Raw genomic sequence first — 14,849 nt, 5'->3', positions numbered from 1 at the left:
ACCTGAGGATCAATGGAACAGATTGTACAATGCAGAAACAACTCAAGACATACTCTACCACCTTAGCTTTGACAAAGAAGCCAAACACCTTCATTGGAAGAAAGCCTCTTTAAAAAATGGTGCTGGAAAAACTGGCTTTTCACTTGCTGAAGATTAAAACTAGACCTATATGTTTCACCATACAGAAAACTAAAATAAAAATAGATCAAAGATCTAAATATTAAAACAAACAATCTGCTGGAAGATAGAATAGGTAGAACTCTCGAAGACAATGGTGCAGGCAAAGACTTTATGAACAAAACTTCAGTCACACAGGAACTATCATAAAGAATCAACAACTGGGATCTCATTTTACTAAAAAGCTTCTGCACAACAAGAGAAACCACCAACAGAGTGAAAAGATAAGCTACAGTGTGGGAAAAAATTTTCATCAGCTGTTTCTCAGAGAATGGACCAATATCTAGAATATATAAAGAAGTTCAAAAAAATTCGATCTCCCAAATTTAGAGACCAAATCCAGAAATGGTCATCTGAAATGAATAGACACTTCTCAGATAAAGAATTAGAAACAGCAAATAAATATTAAAATGTTCAACATCATTGGTCATTCAAAAGGTGCAAATTAAAACAACACTGAGATTCCATCTCACTCCAGAAAGAATGGCTATATTTAAAAAATCAACCAATAACAAATGCTGGAGGGGCTGTGGGAAAAAAGGAACCCTCCACTGTTGATGGGAATGTAGACTGGTGCAACCACTGTGGAAATCAGTGTGGAGAACTAAAACTGGAGGTTCTATTTGACCCAGCTATTCTCTTCTTGGTATCTTCCTGAAAGAATAAAAAGCATCACACTACAGTGACATATGCATACCCATATTTATAGTGGCACAGTTTGAAATAGGTAAATCTTACAAACAGTCCAAATGCCTGTCAACTGATGAATGTATAAAGAAGATGTGGGTTTTTTTATACAATGGAGTACTACTCTGCCATAAAGGATGAGCTTGAGACATTTATAGCTAAATGGATACACCTTAAGACTATACTCTTAAGTGAAATAAATTGAACACACATATTTATGCATTTTTTCTCTAATGTGAGAAACTGAAAGTGAAAATAAGGACTAAAATGTATGATAAACATTGGGAAATGGGAAGAAAATGTTCAAATGAGAAAAGGAACAAGGTAGGGAGGAAGGGGAAAGCAAAGAAGAGACAAGGAAAGAAGAAAATGAAAGGAGAAAATGGAAACAAAGCTTTTGTACATAAGTGGGGGAATAGGAAAAAAAGAAGAAGCAAGATATATCATATACTGGCACAAATTCCCTATGATGAATGATATCATTATGTATATATAAAATGTTTTTGCTGGGCCAGGGATTTAGCTCAGTGGTTTCGCCACCTGCTGCATAAGCACAAGGACCCGAGTTCAATCCCTGGTACCAAAAAAAAAAAAAAAAAAATGTTTTGCTAAAAAACAACAACATACTTTTGTGAAGGAGGGGAAAAAAGGAAAAAAGATGGATAAACTCCTATTATTTTATGGTAAGAAGATGAGAGAAAACAAAGTTTAGGCAAAAGAATCTAATGTTCTTTTGCAAAAGGTAATTTTTGAGAACAGTGCCTTCCTTACCTAGATAATAAACAGTGAAAATACATACTATTAACATATTAACACAGTAAAAGATTGCAGACATAGAGAAAAACTCAATAGTAGATGTTAAAAAGATGGGAGTTATGTACCAGACACTATGCTAAGAGCTGTCCATGGAGTTCATTTATTTCTCTCCATACCAAAATGAGATTTCCAGCCTCACTTAAAGATGAGGAAATGAGTCTTTAAAAAGGCAATTTCAATTACCCAAACCATGTAGCTAAGGGGAACCTACACTACTCATACATATTCTTGTCAAATTTCTAACACATTTCCAAAATCTTATCAACCTATCATATATCTACATCTGACTTACAAATAAATTTTTTTAATGTTTTTTGAGAAACTTCAACACCGTCCCACAGGAGACCATACTGATAAGTGCTGTCCAACTGCCAGGTATCTTTTTGTTCAATAGGCATCAACTGAAAATCGGATGTGCTAGATTCTAGATGTGGAAAAGCACATTTGAAAACAGAAAAAAATGTAACTACAACCAGTAGGAATCCACTGTCCAGTTTATCTTCCCCAGAAGACAGAGCAAATAAATCATTCCAATAAAATGTGATAAATGCCATAACAGCTGGGTATTTGTGAAGTGTCATGGCACTCAAGAAGATACAGTGATTGCCACCAGCTGCAAAAGTCCAGAAAGGTTAATTAGAGGAGGGCACACATGAGCTAAGTCTTGAAGGATTGATAGAAATAACAAAGGAAGAGAAAAATAAGAATGGCACAAAGTTGCAGAGATAAGCCTTGTACAAAGATGTGAAAGAACACAAAGGCAATGTGTGGAGGAAAGGTTGTAGAGATAAGTACAGCATTGTCTCAAGGTCAGATATTTCATAGAAACAAAAGGGCAAGATGGTAAATAATACCAGGTCAAGATGCCTAGATAGGTTCTGCCCAGCCCTAAAATGTTGGACTTTATCCTATTTATAACGGATGAACCTGAAAGGTTTTTAAACAGAAACATAACGTATCTTTCTTTTATAAAAATAGCTGGGAAGACCAGCTGTCTATTTGAAGACAATGTGGAAGCAAGGTGATAATTTAGGCAACTGTTCCAATTGTGCAGGTAAAAGATTATAAAGTCCAGAACCAAAGCAATGGCATAGAGTTGGAGAAGAAAGGGCTGGATTTAAAAGACATTTGTGGGACAAAATTAAAAAGATTTGTACCTCATTACATGAGAAAGGGAGAAAGGTCTCATTAATGACTCAGATTTCTAACTTAGGCAAACAGTGTTCACTAGCAGACAAAAGGCTTCTTTCTTTAGGAATCCACATAAAGGAGCATTAGGTGTCTACTCATCCCTCCCAAGACTTTAGCAACCTCTAGACAAGCCTGCAGCTTAAAATTCCTTCACTAGGAGGTTCTACAAAACACCATAAACTATGAAGTTTTAACTGACAACCTTCCCCACAGTTCAGATCTTCAAGCACAGACTCCTTAAGTGAGAAGAAAGCTTACCACTTAGGAGGAAACTGTAGAAGTGATTTGGCCTAGCGCGCATATATTTTGAATATCAGACTGAATCCAAATATACCAACTCAGAGAACAATTCATTACATGGACTCTTCAAACACCAGAAGAATTTCAGGCTGATAAGCTACATGTATGAAGAGAGATTCAATGGTCAATAGAGACCAACCTAAGCTGTATCATTCCATACCTGGTAGGAGCCCTGTAATCCAATCAGTCTCTGCAAAATGAAAGATCTACAAGGAGGTTTAAACTTTTGCTGATGCATCTGCTCTGTTGGATGCCATAGACTTAAAAAAGCACAGTTTCCAGGAATATCCAATGTTTAATGAGATTAAAATTGGCAAAACTTCAATGAGACACTAAAATCCTCAAATCTCGTAAGTCAGATTTTGAAGGCTACTGAGATGTTATTTGTTATTACTTCTCATATTTGGCAAGATGCTAAATTAATTTAATGGTAATGTTGCCACATTGAAAAGAACAGTACACTTTAAAAGTACATTAAAAACAAACATACCAATATATTCATATGGCACTAAACAATCCGAATTAAGTGAATTATCTAATCCTATAATTTGATCTTAGAACTCTGAGATGCAGTAGGCATTATCATCATTCCCACTACAGATGAAATTAATGGGACAACAGTTCAAAGCCATATTTATGAATCCCATCTTCACCATTTGCACATCTTCTAAGTTTGCATTTCTCCTACTAGATTGCAATGCTTTCCTTTACATACTAAATTGATTCTCTGTTGTCAACATTTGACTGACAGGTCCTACAGGTGAGATTCTTACACAAGAGCTGGGCCTTCCTATGCATTTTACAGGTAAACCTGAAATTAGTCTGCATACCACTCATCGTCAGGTGTACACTAGAATCACTTAAGGGTGTCATCAGTTTCACTCCTGCTCCTACACCTATCATTAAAATAATTGGGTGACCTTTTTGTAGAAGAGACAAAATGCAAGCAAGTTCACCAACCTAGTACCAGCAACATCCCCACAGTAGCAAGGGAGGAGCACTTTCAAAGACTGATCATTTTGAGTTGAATTTTTAACCAGTATGATCAGTTTTAAAATAATCAGGTTAGGTGGAGATGTAGCTCAGTGGCACCATGCCTGCCTTGCAAGCACAAGGTCTTGAGTTCTATCCCCAGTACAAAAAAAAAAAAAAAATCAGGGTAGCTGAATTTATAAAAATGTACATATAAATAAAACATAATTATAACTATTTTCTACAACTATCATTTCAGAAGGACTATAGTGAGTAGAAAGGGAAGGTAAACTGAAAATCAGTCTATTCGATATGATGACTAGAGGAGAGGTCACAGTGACAGGAGCAAAAGTCCACAAACCCAAGAACCCACAGCAGCCGGAAAATAAGAAATGGATTCTCTTCTAGAACTTCCAGAAGGAACACAGCCCTGCCAACCCATTTTGGATGCTGGACCTCCAGAGCTGCAACATAAAAATTCTGTATTGTTTTAAGGCCCCTCCCATCTCCAAAAACAAAAAGTAAAGTATTGTACTTCAAAAGTAATGTATTATACTTCAAAGTGAACTTGGAAAACTATTAAAATAGGAGGTGATATATCTATCCCCCCAAGAAATATAAACATCTAAACCCTTTAAGAAGAACATACACACAACAACTATTTTTAGATATTAAGTACCTTCTAAATTCATGAAGAATGATGAGGATACTTTGAGTATCATTTTACAACTAAATATTTATTTAGTATATTACATCCTAATTCTATAAAAGCTGACAGTACGGACGGTATTATTATCTATTATCTAAAATGCAAAATTAGCAAAGAACTTAGTCTTTTTGAACCTTTTTCTAACTTGCTATGCTGCTCAGGCTGACCTCCAATTCCTGGGCTCAAGGGATGCTCTGCTTCAGCTTTCTGAACAGCTGGGACAACAGCAACACCATTACCACACCGGGATGTAACTTTAGTTTTAAATCACACCAAATCACGTATTGTATTGACTTCTGTATGTAATGTCACTTGAGACTTTAGAAAACATCCAAATTTTGTTTCACTTGGAAGCCTCAGGGTCTCTGATTAAACCTAGTGAGAAACTGATCACCATATCAGGTGTTCAAATGAGACTAAGTGATTGTGTGCTGATTGGTTTGATTTCTAACTTGGCACCATTTGGAGGTAGCCATATTTCTCTGGTTCTGGCACATTATCATTACTTTTTCCTCTTTCTATATTCCTTTTTATCTTTATAGCCCAATCGCACACACTGAGCCCCATGAACAGCCATTCTAATGGCTGGATGAATGCCTTCTGCATGTAAGTGGTCACATGAAACATGCACTGTACCAAGGTTATAATTCCTTTTATTTATTCATCTATTTTTGAAACACAGTCTGCCTGTGTCACCCAGGCCGGCCTCAAACTCCTGAGCTCGAGAGATCCTCTAGCCTCAGCCTCCCAAGTAGCTGGGACTATAGTTACATGCCACAGAGCTCAGGGAGGCCTATTAATTTTTAACTCACACAAATGATTACTATTTATATACCTCATTCTTACTTTTTTCACTGAGCATCATATTCCCATTCTTTTATTTAATCCACTGCTTCTACTACTGCTGACAACCTCATGAAAATCACCCACTATGTTCTCTGTCCCTGTCCCAGCAATGCTCAGTCACTCACCATGCATTCTTCCCACCACTAACAGCACAGCGGTGGACAACCTGACAGGCATCCTCCTGGTGACCCATGGGACACGCTTCTATGTTCACCAGTAGGAATGAACACTGCCAGCTTAGTGAACTCGACTAGCAAACACGTCCGAGTAATGCTGTTGTTTTCCAGAACTGTACCTCCCAGGCTGTGCTTCAGCCAGCATCACAGGAGGCTTCCTGTTTGTCCCCTCCTTCCCTCTTCTGGCTTTGCCAGTGATGACTTCCACAAAGACCATGCACAAGTCGACCCGAGCCACGCTTTACTTTTCAATAAAATTAGATGATTTACTCCAATTACCTGATATGAATGTTGTAAAACACAAACTTAAAGTAATAACATGAAAATATTTTAGAAAATATAAATGTCACTTACCATTGTAAGCAATTAGTGTTATTTTTGTTCTTACAATGATTATTTCTAACTATCCTACCTTCTATTTTCTTCAAAAGAAAAGGGGAGGGGGAAGTGATTGAGCTTGAGATTTGAAAAATAAAACTTCTCCTGAAGACATAAATATTACAGGAGATTAAAACATGAAGGGGGAATATTTATGCACTTATCTATGTTTTCATTTAATCAAATATTTCACTAAGGATTGATTATATACCTGGCACTATACTAGTACTGAAATATAAACATTTGTACACCAAATATACACATAGTGCATGACTAAATTTTTCACCTATGCCTTGAATTTTGCATAGAATTTTATATCTAAATGATATTTCTTCAAAGGTGGTAGCTTCAGATATCACACAGTAACAGCTCCTATTCATTGAACCTCTATTATATCAACATATCATCCATCATATATACTCCTTCATCCACTTAGATCACATAAGGAGATGTGAGTGCTGTAGGTCCTCATAAAAGGAACACAGTTAAGCACTTTCCTAATAAAGCAATAAGTGCTAGTGCTAGAAATTTCTAGTGTATTTTTCTAAAGTTCAGGTTTCCTCTTTCTGCTCTATCTCATTTCCTCTTAGAAGATATGTTCAAAGTTACTTTACAGAGGACTATGGTAGTTCTAAGGAGATGAACAAAATAAAACAAAAATTACAAAAATGAAAAACAGTTCTACAGTAAACACTGCCATTTATTCAGGACTTAAGTTGTACCGAGTGTTCTATGTGCATTATTTATAAATTTCTATGAAAGATATTGAAAGGCCAGGTGTGGTGGCACAAGCCTGTAATCCCAGCAATCAAGAGACTGAGGCAAGAGAATCACCACAAGTTCAAGGCCAGCCTGGGCTACATAGAAAGTTTGAGACCAGTCTGAACTACATGGAAAGACCCTGTCTCAAAAAAAAAAAAAAAACCAAACATAAAGAAGATGCCTCATCTCCAACTTAAAGATGCAGAAGCTGAAATTACTTTACCAAAGTTGCTGTACAAGTTTCTTTACATAGTTGGTGTACAAGTAAAACTGAGACTGAAACATATGTGGTTCTTCCTAACTCCAAAACCATGTATCTTTTTAACTGTAAATGAGCACTTCTTTGAGGGTGCTAGATGTCCTAAAATTATAGTGATGGTTGTATAATTCTGTAAAAATACAAAGTTCAATGACTTGTACACTGAAAATAGGTGAACTTCATGGTATACATATCTCAATAAAGCTGTTTTTAAAAATTGTAGTTTTCCTTCTACAATCATGTTTTCTTATACAAGCTTATAACCTCTTACTAATGTCTTTTCAATATTAATCTTTTATCAGTTGTTACAGAAATATTTTTTTAAATTCTCAGATCAAGCAAATACCAAAGAACAATTCTTCTAATGTACTTTCTTCTACTCTACATTCTGATCTGATAATTTAAGCTGTGCATAGTGGCACACACCTGTATAGCAAGTTTAAGGCCACCCTGAGCAACTTAATGGGACTCTGTTTCAAAATAACAAGTACAAAGTATTGGAATTGTAGCTCAATGTGAAGGCCCAGGGTTTCAATGCCTAGCAGAAAAAAAAAATACTGGTGAGTTTTATTGTATTCAAATTATATCTGAATTAAAGTGATTAATAAACATGTACATATACCAACACAGACACAAAGACAAAGAGAATCTACTGTGTTTAATTTGATATCCTTAAAAGAGTCTTAAAAATCATGTTCCACCATCCTAACACTGAATAATCAATTTTCAGATGTCAGTTCTTTCATAGCTAATACAGGAATCTAAGAATCTACTTGGTCTGTTTATTCTGGGTGGAAAAAAGAGACTTAATCAATTATTTTTAGACTTTTCACTACTTAAAAACTTCATGGAAACAGCCTGCTAAACAATGATACTTTTAAAAGTAAAAACTAATTATGTATCTGTGCTTCCCCAGGAGTGCCTGATACCTAGCAAGTGTCAATTATACTTTGAAAGAACAAATTATTGATTCTAATAAAGAAAAATCAATGTACTCCACTGTGTGGATGTGGTGCATTTACTATTTCTGTGCTTCTCTTTCCAATTCTATGTTTGCTTCTTCTCATCACTTTGAAATCAACCACAGAGGCAAGATTTACACCATGGAAATCTGCAAAGCTACAACTCACGCCTTTAGTTTACCTCTGACAGTATCTCAAATTTTGAAAGAAAGGAAGGAGGGTCTGCAGGCAGCCGCATGCACCCATACAGACCAAGCAGTTATCCAACTGCCTTCCAACTACTAAGAAAAACGTATTCTTTCAAATTTATAAATGTTTAGTGATCAGCCCAAACTCAGTGAGATATCCTGTTGCCATTTACCCTTGGAACTAACAAATTTCTTGTCTTCTAAAAGGTAATCAAATGTAAAAAAAACACAATTCTTTTAATATCAAATTTTCAAAAAAAATTTTTAAAAAAACAACAGTAAAATAAGTTTAAAAGTGCCCAACATTTGGAAATTATCCTAATATCAGGAAGGCCATATAAGAAGAAAATGGTTCTTGGAAAACAAGGAAACATAGCACCTTGTTACTGATTATCTGTACCTCTCAGCATTAATATCTTTTAATTATAAGCTATTATAGCTGGGATGATCATTAAACATAATTTACTCTAACTTTCTTTCTTTGTCCAGTGAAGCAGAAGGCCAAGAGGTGGTAAGATTCTGAGAGTCTGAGGATATTCCTTGACTCCTAATCTCACTATTCTTGCTTTCACCACTACTCAAATAGCTGGGATTCCAATCCAATTTCTGTCCTTACCAACTCACAGCTTACACAGCCTTCCTGAAGCTCAGTTTCTTCCTTTATAAAATGAGGTGGTTTTATTATAAAGTATATTATAAAGTTGATCATAAATTATATAGCATCCAACATGAATGGCATAAGAAATCATTGTTATTACTACCAGGTAAGGCAGTTATGTTTTCAAGACACATATGTCTTCTCTTTCCACTTGGATTATGAAATTTTTGAGACTAAAGCCAAGAATCTCTAAGAGTGTCTTTTACATGATAGAAGCTTAAAAGTGTGTGTTTAAATTGTTAAAGTAGCTCCCACATCTGAATACCTGCTCCTTCTCATTATTTATTCAATGTTTCATTCAACAAATACTGTATCAATTGAGGTCCTAACTGAGCCCTGCACTTGGTGTTAAAGAGTAAAGCTGTAGTCACAGAGCTGCCAGATTGCATGTAAAATATCGAGAGAAAGAAAGAGTCCCCATACTTCAAAAACCACAGCTGTCACTCCTGCAGCCAAACAAGAACCTTAGCCTCAAATCTTGACGTTCCTCAGAAAAGACGCTCTGTGCAGAAATGCAGCTAGATGCTAGAGGGGCAAAACACCTACTGATGAATCACTGCAGTAGTTATCCTTAAACATTTGTGGAAACAGCAATGTACAGTTCTTTATTTTGCAATGACACTCAACTTAACTTTGGTTCTGCTTCTTTCCCTACCAGCCCAGGTCCAAAATAGACTTTAGGGCCAATTTTTCAGTATTTCCCTTCCTTTAATATTATCTGGAAATGGCAGTAGGGGATCTGATTAAAAAAATAACCAAACAATTTATTGTAAAGCTCTAGCTTCAAACACTACATTATTTAATCTCTGGTTACTGGTATATATGATCAAATACTAAAGACAGTCCCTCCGGAATTCAAAACATGTAACTTTCAATGATTTTTTATGCCTCTCATGATACATGGTTTTTCTCTTCTCATGGCAAGGTACTTGGTAATCCTCATAGGACCTTCTCAAGAGAAAAATTTATACCCTTAAAACACCAAAGAATTGGTTATATTTTGGTGCCATGGATATTCCTATGATCAAACAAGGAATCTGATTAATTCCTGGAAAAAAATCTGTCTTTTTGTACAAATCTATTGGAAGTCATAGCTTGCTTACTTTCTAGCATGCTGAGACATGTGTCTAGGTGGTACTTCAACAGGACAGTAGATTCTGGAGGTGTTGCCACATCTTTTAACATCCAATTGGGAAAAAAAGATACATTGTCAACAAACAGATACTGCACTTAAATCTAATAGAATTTTCAGTGTCTAACAACTAGGCTTCTAATACTTAAAAATAATATATATATATATATATATATATATATATATATATATCAAGGGTTGGAGGTTTAGCTCAGCAGTGCAGAGTATGATTATTATATGCATTGCCCTGGGTTCAATCCCCAGTACTACAAACACACACACACATACACACATGCACACACAACAATGACAACAACTACAACAGAGTGTCTGTTGTAGATAATCTCACAATAACTTTAAAAACTATATTAACTTGAAGACAATTAAAATATGTAAAGATGTTGACATTGGATAAAAACTAAAACCTGCAATTAAATGCCCCTGTTGTCCCAGGTTCCTCAGCATTAACCCAGTATCTCACTGGGACACAGATTTGCACTGTGCCTGCCTCCTTCGGAAGTGCAAGGTCCTGAGTTCAATCCCAGTACCAAAAAAAAGGAAACTTTAATAATGTGATCTGAGAGAAGTTGTAACAAGGTTCAACATCCAAGTAAAATTGATTTAGTGTTCTAATTCAGTCACTCTCACATACAAGTCTCTAATAGTTGGTTTCATCATTTTTGGGTAGTTTATTGAAAAAGGTAAAAATATCATTTCTGTAGGCTAGAATTTCACATAATTTGGATTATATGGATTTCCTGTAATTACAATCAATACATTCCACAAACACATACAAGTATTCTATGCATTTTTAAAAATGAATAATCTTTAAGTAAGAAGTAACTAACTGGAAATGATCAATATGGGGAAAACCACTGAAAATCCCGAAACAACCATATTCTTTTCATTCATCAAAATATTACAGAATAAGGTGTGCTCACTTGCTTTACAAATTCATTATTGCTGTAAAAGGGAAGAAAATAAACACTGAAAAAAAATAAAAACCACACTACTAATATAACCACCACCACCAGAAAAATGCAAACAGATTCAGAATCCACAGTGTTTCCTTGGAATTCAAAACACACCCCTGAGCTTTACATTGTCTACAGAACGTCAAACCACATTCTCTGCCATAGAGCCTAATACATCACTGTGCAGATTATGAAACAGGTTGTTTATTTATAACTTAATAAAAACAATGAGAAACACCATAAATAAGTCTAACTACAGGCCAGACTCACAATTCATTCATCCTCCATTGATTTCAGAAGGAAGAAAAAGTGGCCCTCTAAATGCTAGTAGCTGGGTTAGAGAGACTCCATAGATTGCTTTTTTTTAGTCCATTTTTGTTCCAAACCGTGATTTTCACCTTACATTCACTTTCAATGTAGAAATTTTGCTTTCTTACGAATATACTCGTTTGAGTCCAGGTCAGCAGATGCAAAGGAGGACTGAATTGCTAAGGCAGCAATCCGTGCACCCTCAGACTGTTGCCTAGAGTCTTCCTACCAGGAACCCAACCTGGGCTGGCCTAGTCTTCAGGAGTAGGATCTGCTGTAACCTGAGGATGACTTTTCTGTTTCTAAAAGGAAGTGGCCTCTCCTGAAACTACACCACCCACACTTACTCTCGAACAAGTCAAATCAAAACTCAAAATCAATGTAGCAATAAAAACCCCTAATTGACTTTGTCAATACTTGAGTTTTCTTTTGAACACTTCTTGACTCCTTGGGGATAGAGATAACCACTAAAGGAAAGGCAGGATTTGAAGATGTGAAACTAGGTATTCTACTGTTTTCAAGGCTACTCCAACGTGCACTTTTAAAAAGTAATATTTATCTTTTCCCTAAAATAGATGATGTATACACACAGATAAGAAAGATCCCAAAAGATATGTGAAAGCTTGGCCTCCAAAGCCCTCTCTTCTCTCGGAGGACAACTATCTTTTTTCTTGGTAGGCATTCTACACACATGTAAACATGAGCCACTGTGTTGAACCAATTAACCTATATTATGCACACAATGGCTGCGCCAAAATTGCTATTAAACGCCTCCAGGCTGAAAGGCGGCAATCTGCTAGGGGCTGCGGTGGGAGGGAGCAGACCCATCCTGAAGCTGCGGTTTTGCTCATCAAGCACCGGTTTTTACTTGGTGCGTATTTCACTCACGTGCCCTAGAGGGTTCCTGGAGACAGGGGAGAATGCAAATCCACCACACCACTCCTTGCCACTGTCACTACACCTGCCCTGCTCTGCATCTTCATGCCTCGATCTTTTCAGACAGATTTCCGCCTCCCACTGGGTTAAAGTATCGCAACTCACCTTCAAAAGAACCCCCCCCCCAAAAAAAGCCTAACTCTGAAGGTAACTTTCAGAACCAGCTGACCTCCTCCCTGCCAAACAAGCAGGCTACTTCGGCCGTGTCCTTTAGGCAGGGTTCAGCCTGGCACAGAGTTGGAGCCCAAAGACCGGAGACAGAGCTGAGGCCTCCCTGCGCCCCGGGCTTTTCTACTCGAATATTTCGAAGCAGACGCCCCAAGACCGCGGGCCTTCCCTCCCTCCAAAGGGATGCTCGCGTTTGGGACAGATTAGGAGCTGCCGCCTGTGCCCCGGGACCGAAACTTCAATTCAGGGCTTTGGGGCGCAGCGGGACCCCGAGATCAGCAGGAATCGGGTCCCCCCTCCCCACAGCCTTCGTGGAGTCGCCCGGCACCCTCGGGAGGGCAGGCGCCAGGCAGCGCCCCTGCGCCCCAGGCCCGGACCCCGGGCCCCGCGCCCCAGCAGGGACGGCAGCCACAGGTAGGGGGCGGCGAGGGCTCACCTGCGCAGGAGGGGTGCTCTCCGCGCCCGCAGCCGAGGAGGAGGCGGAGGAGGCCATGTTGTGGGGCTGCGGCGGCGGCGTCTCCTTCCAGGAACTCTGCTCTCCGCCCCCGCTCCGCTCCTCCTGCCCCCCAGATCTGAGACTTCTTGGGAAAACTTGGGCTGCGGCTCAGGAACGCCGAGCGCGGCTCCGCAGCTCCCGCCCCGCGCGGCGTCTCCTCCGCCGGCCGAGTCGGTGCCCGCCAGGTGTGCGCGCGGCCCGGGCGCAGGGGGCGGGTCCGCCAGGTAGGGCCGGGGCGGAGCACGCCCAGGTGGCCCGCGCCTGTGTGTGTGTGTGTGTGTGTGTGTGTGCGCGAGCACCGGACGGAGCCATGGGGGGTGCGGTACCCCGACTACCGGAGCCCGGGTCGCCCCAGCAAGGCTCCAGGGCGAGTCTTGTTTCCTCCGGGCTGCTGAATTCAATTCCATTAGCCAGCATCCCCACTGGGATAATAAAATGGTATTCTCTAATTGATCCTTCTTAGAGTGAGTTTAAGGGAATAAAATCGTTCGGCAATTTTGCTTTTGCTTTTATTTAGTAATGTATAGCGTGTGATCATGTACAGTAGAAGCGATGTTTGCCAAGCAGGTTCAAAACGATGTCCGCAGCCGCCCCTCCAACCCACCCAGGGCCGCGCAGCACTCAGATGGCTCCCAATTAAAAATAATACTAATAAAACTCTGGAGCTGTCCGGGGCGTGAGCTAGGCGCTGAGCTTGCTCCAGCAAGGAAATGGGGAACAGTACCTGTGAGCGCCCTTCTTTCTAGGAGCTGAGGTGACAGGAGTGGCCGCCCTCCTGTCCTCAGCAAGGTTGGAGGGACACTTGCATATCAAGACCCTGCCCCCAGAGAAGTTGCTATTCTTAGCGGGAGGAGAGCGCCTATCCTCCTATAGTGTCTCCCATGGGGAGGACCTCTCGCTGCAGCCTCGGGAGCCGCGTAGAGTCAGGCCGTGCACGGAGCCAGGCGAAGGCATTGAGTGGCTGTGAATCACATGGGGAGAAATGTATTTCGGTTTCTATTCTCTCTGTTCTTCTGATCACAAGGAGAAAGTTTTCTTAAAACAGTAGTTTAACTTCCTTTTTAATCACACAGAGAGCAGGCCCAAGGCAAGCAGTTGCTCTCCAACTAGAATTTGTAACATTGTTTCAGTTTCATTGTTTAGCGTCATTGTTTATTGTTACTTTCTATTTATGGTAAGTGAAAGCGGCTGTTTATGGTAGGGATCCAAAGTTTCTCTTTTAACTAAGTTTATATAAATAGAAAAAAATGGATAAGAGTAACAGTTCAAGTGGGACTGGGATAAAGTAAACATTCTAAAGGTAGGTAGGGAACGACTGAAGAATGGGAAATACATTTTTCCAACCAGCAACGATGAAAAGCCAGGAACAACTGCAACCAGAGAACACTGCAGTGAGTTAATGTGCCTGGGGTTTAACACCTACCTCATCTTTTCCCTAAACACACATAGAACTGAATATTTACAGGGCATCAGCTCTGTGTCGGACCCTGTGCTAAGCACTCTATTTAGATTATCTCATGTAGTCTCCACAAAATCCTTGCAAGACAATCTGGAAATTTAGTTTCAAAAACATTAATTTTGCTGAAGTCATAAACTCCAAAAGCAGCAATGAGTCTACTGTATTTTGGGTCATCTTGAGTTCTCTAAACCACTTCAGAATTTAGCAAGTCTACAAATCCCTTGCAATTTTGTTAAATTCTGGGTACTGTTTTAGGCCAAAAAGGTAGATAGCTCTCATTAATTGTTCAAAAGG

At 39.0% G+C, this 14,849-nt stretch overlaps 2 protein-coding genes across 2 annotated transcripts in view; one reads left to right on the top strand and one right to left on the bottom strand.

The window, feature by feature from the left end:
• LOC147825611 (uncharacterized) overlaps nt 1–13,879 on the bottom strand; it is a 163,097-nt gene extending 149,218 nt beyond the window's left edge. The window contains exon 1 of the mRNA XM_087185542.1: nt 13,037–13,879. Coding sequence (XP_087041668.1) covers nt 13,037–13,503 — 467 coding nt within the window. The 5' untranslated portion in view covers nt 13,504–13,879. The remainder of the gene's footprint in view (nt 1–13,036) is intronic.
• Cdk1 (cyclin dependent kinase 1) overlaps nt 12,996–14,849 on the top strand; it is a 60,497-nt gene continuing 58,643 nt past the window's right edge. Inside the window, exon 1 of the mRNA XM_087185540.1 lies at nt 12,996–13,014. The gene's annotated coding sequence lies outside the window, so the exon portion shown is untranslated. The remainder of the gene's footprint in view (nt 13,015–14,849) is intronic.

This window comes from Heterocephalus glaber, unplaced genomic scaffold (assembly GCF_053883595.1).
Source record: "Heterocephalus glaber isolate CG9 unplaced genomic scaffold, H.glaber_assembly_v1.0 deba00001497, whole genome shotgun sequence".
Lineage (NCBI taxonomy): Eukaryota > Metazoa > Chordata > Mammalia > Rodentia > Bathyergidae > Heterocephalus > Heterocephalus glaber.
This window is presented reverse-complemented; position numbering and strand designations above follow the sequence as displayed.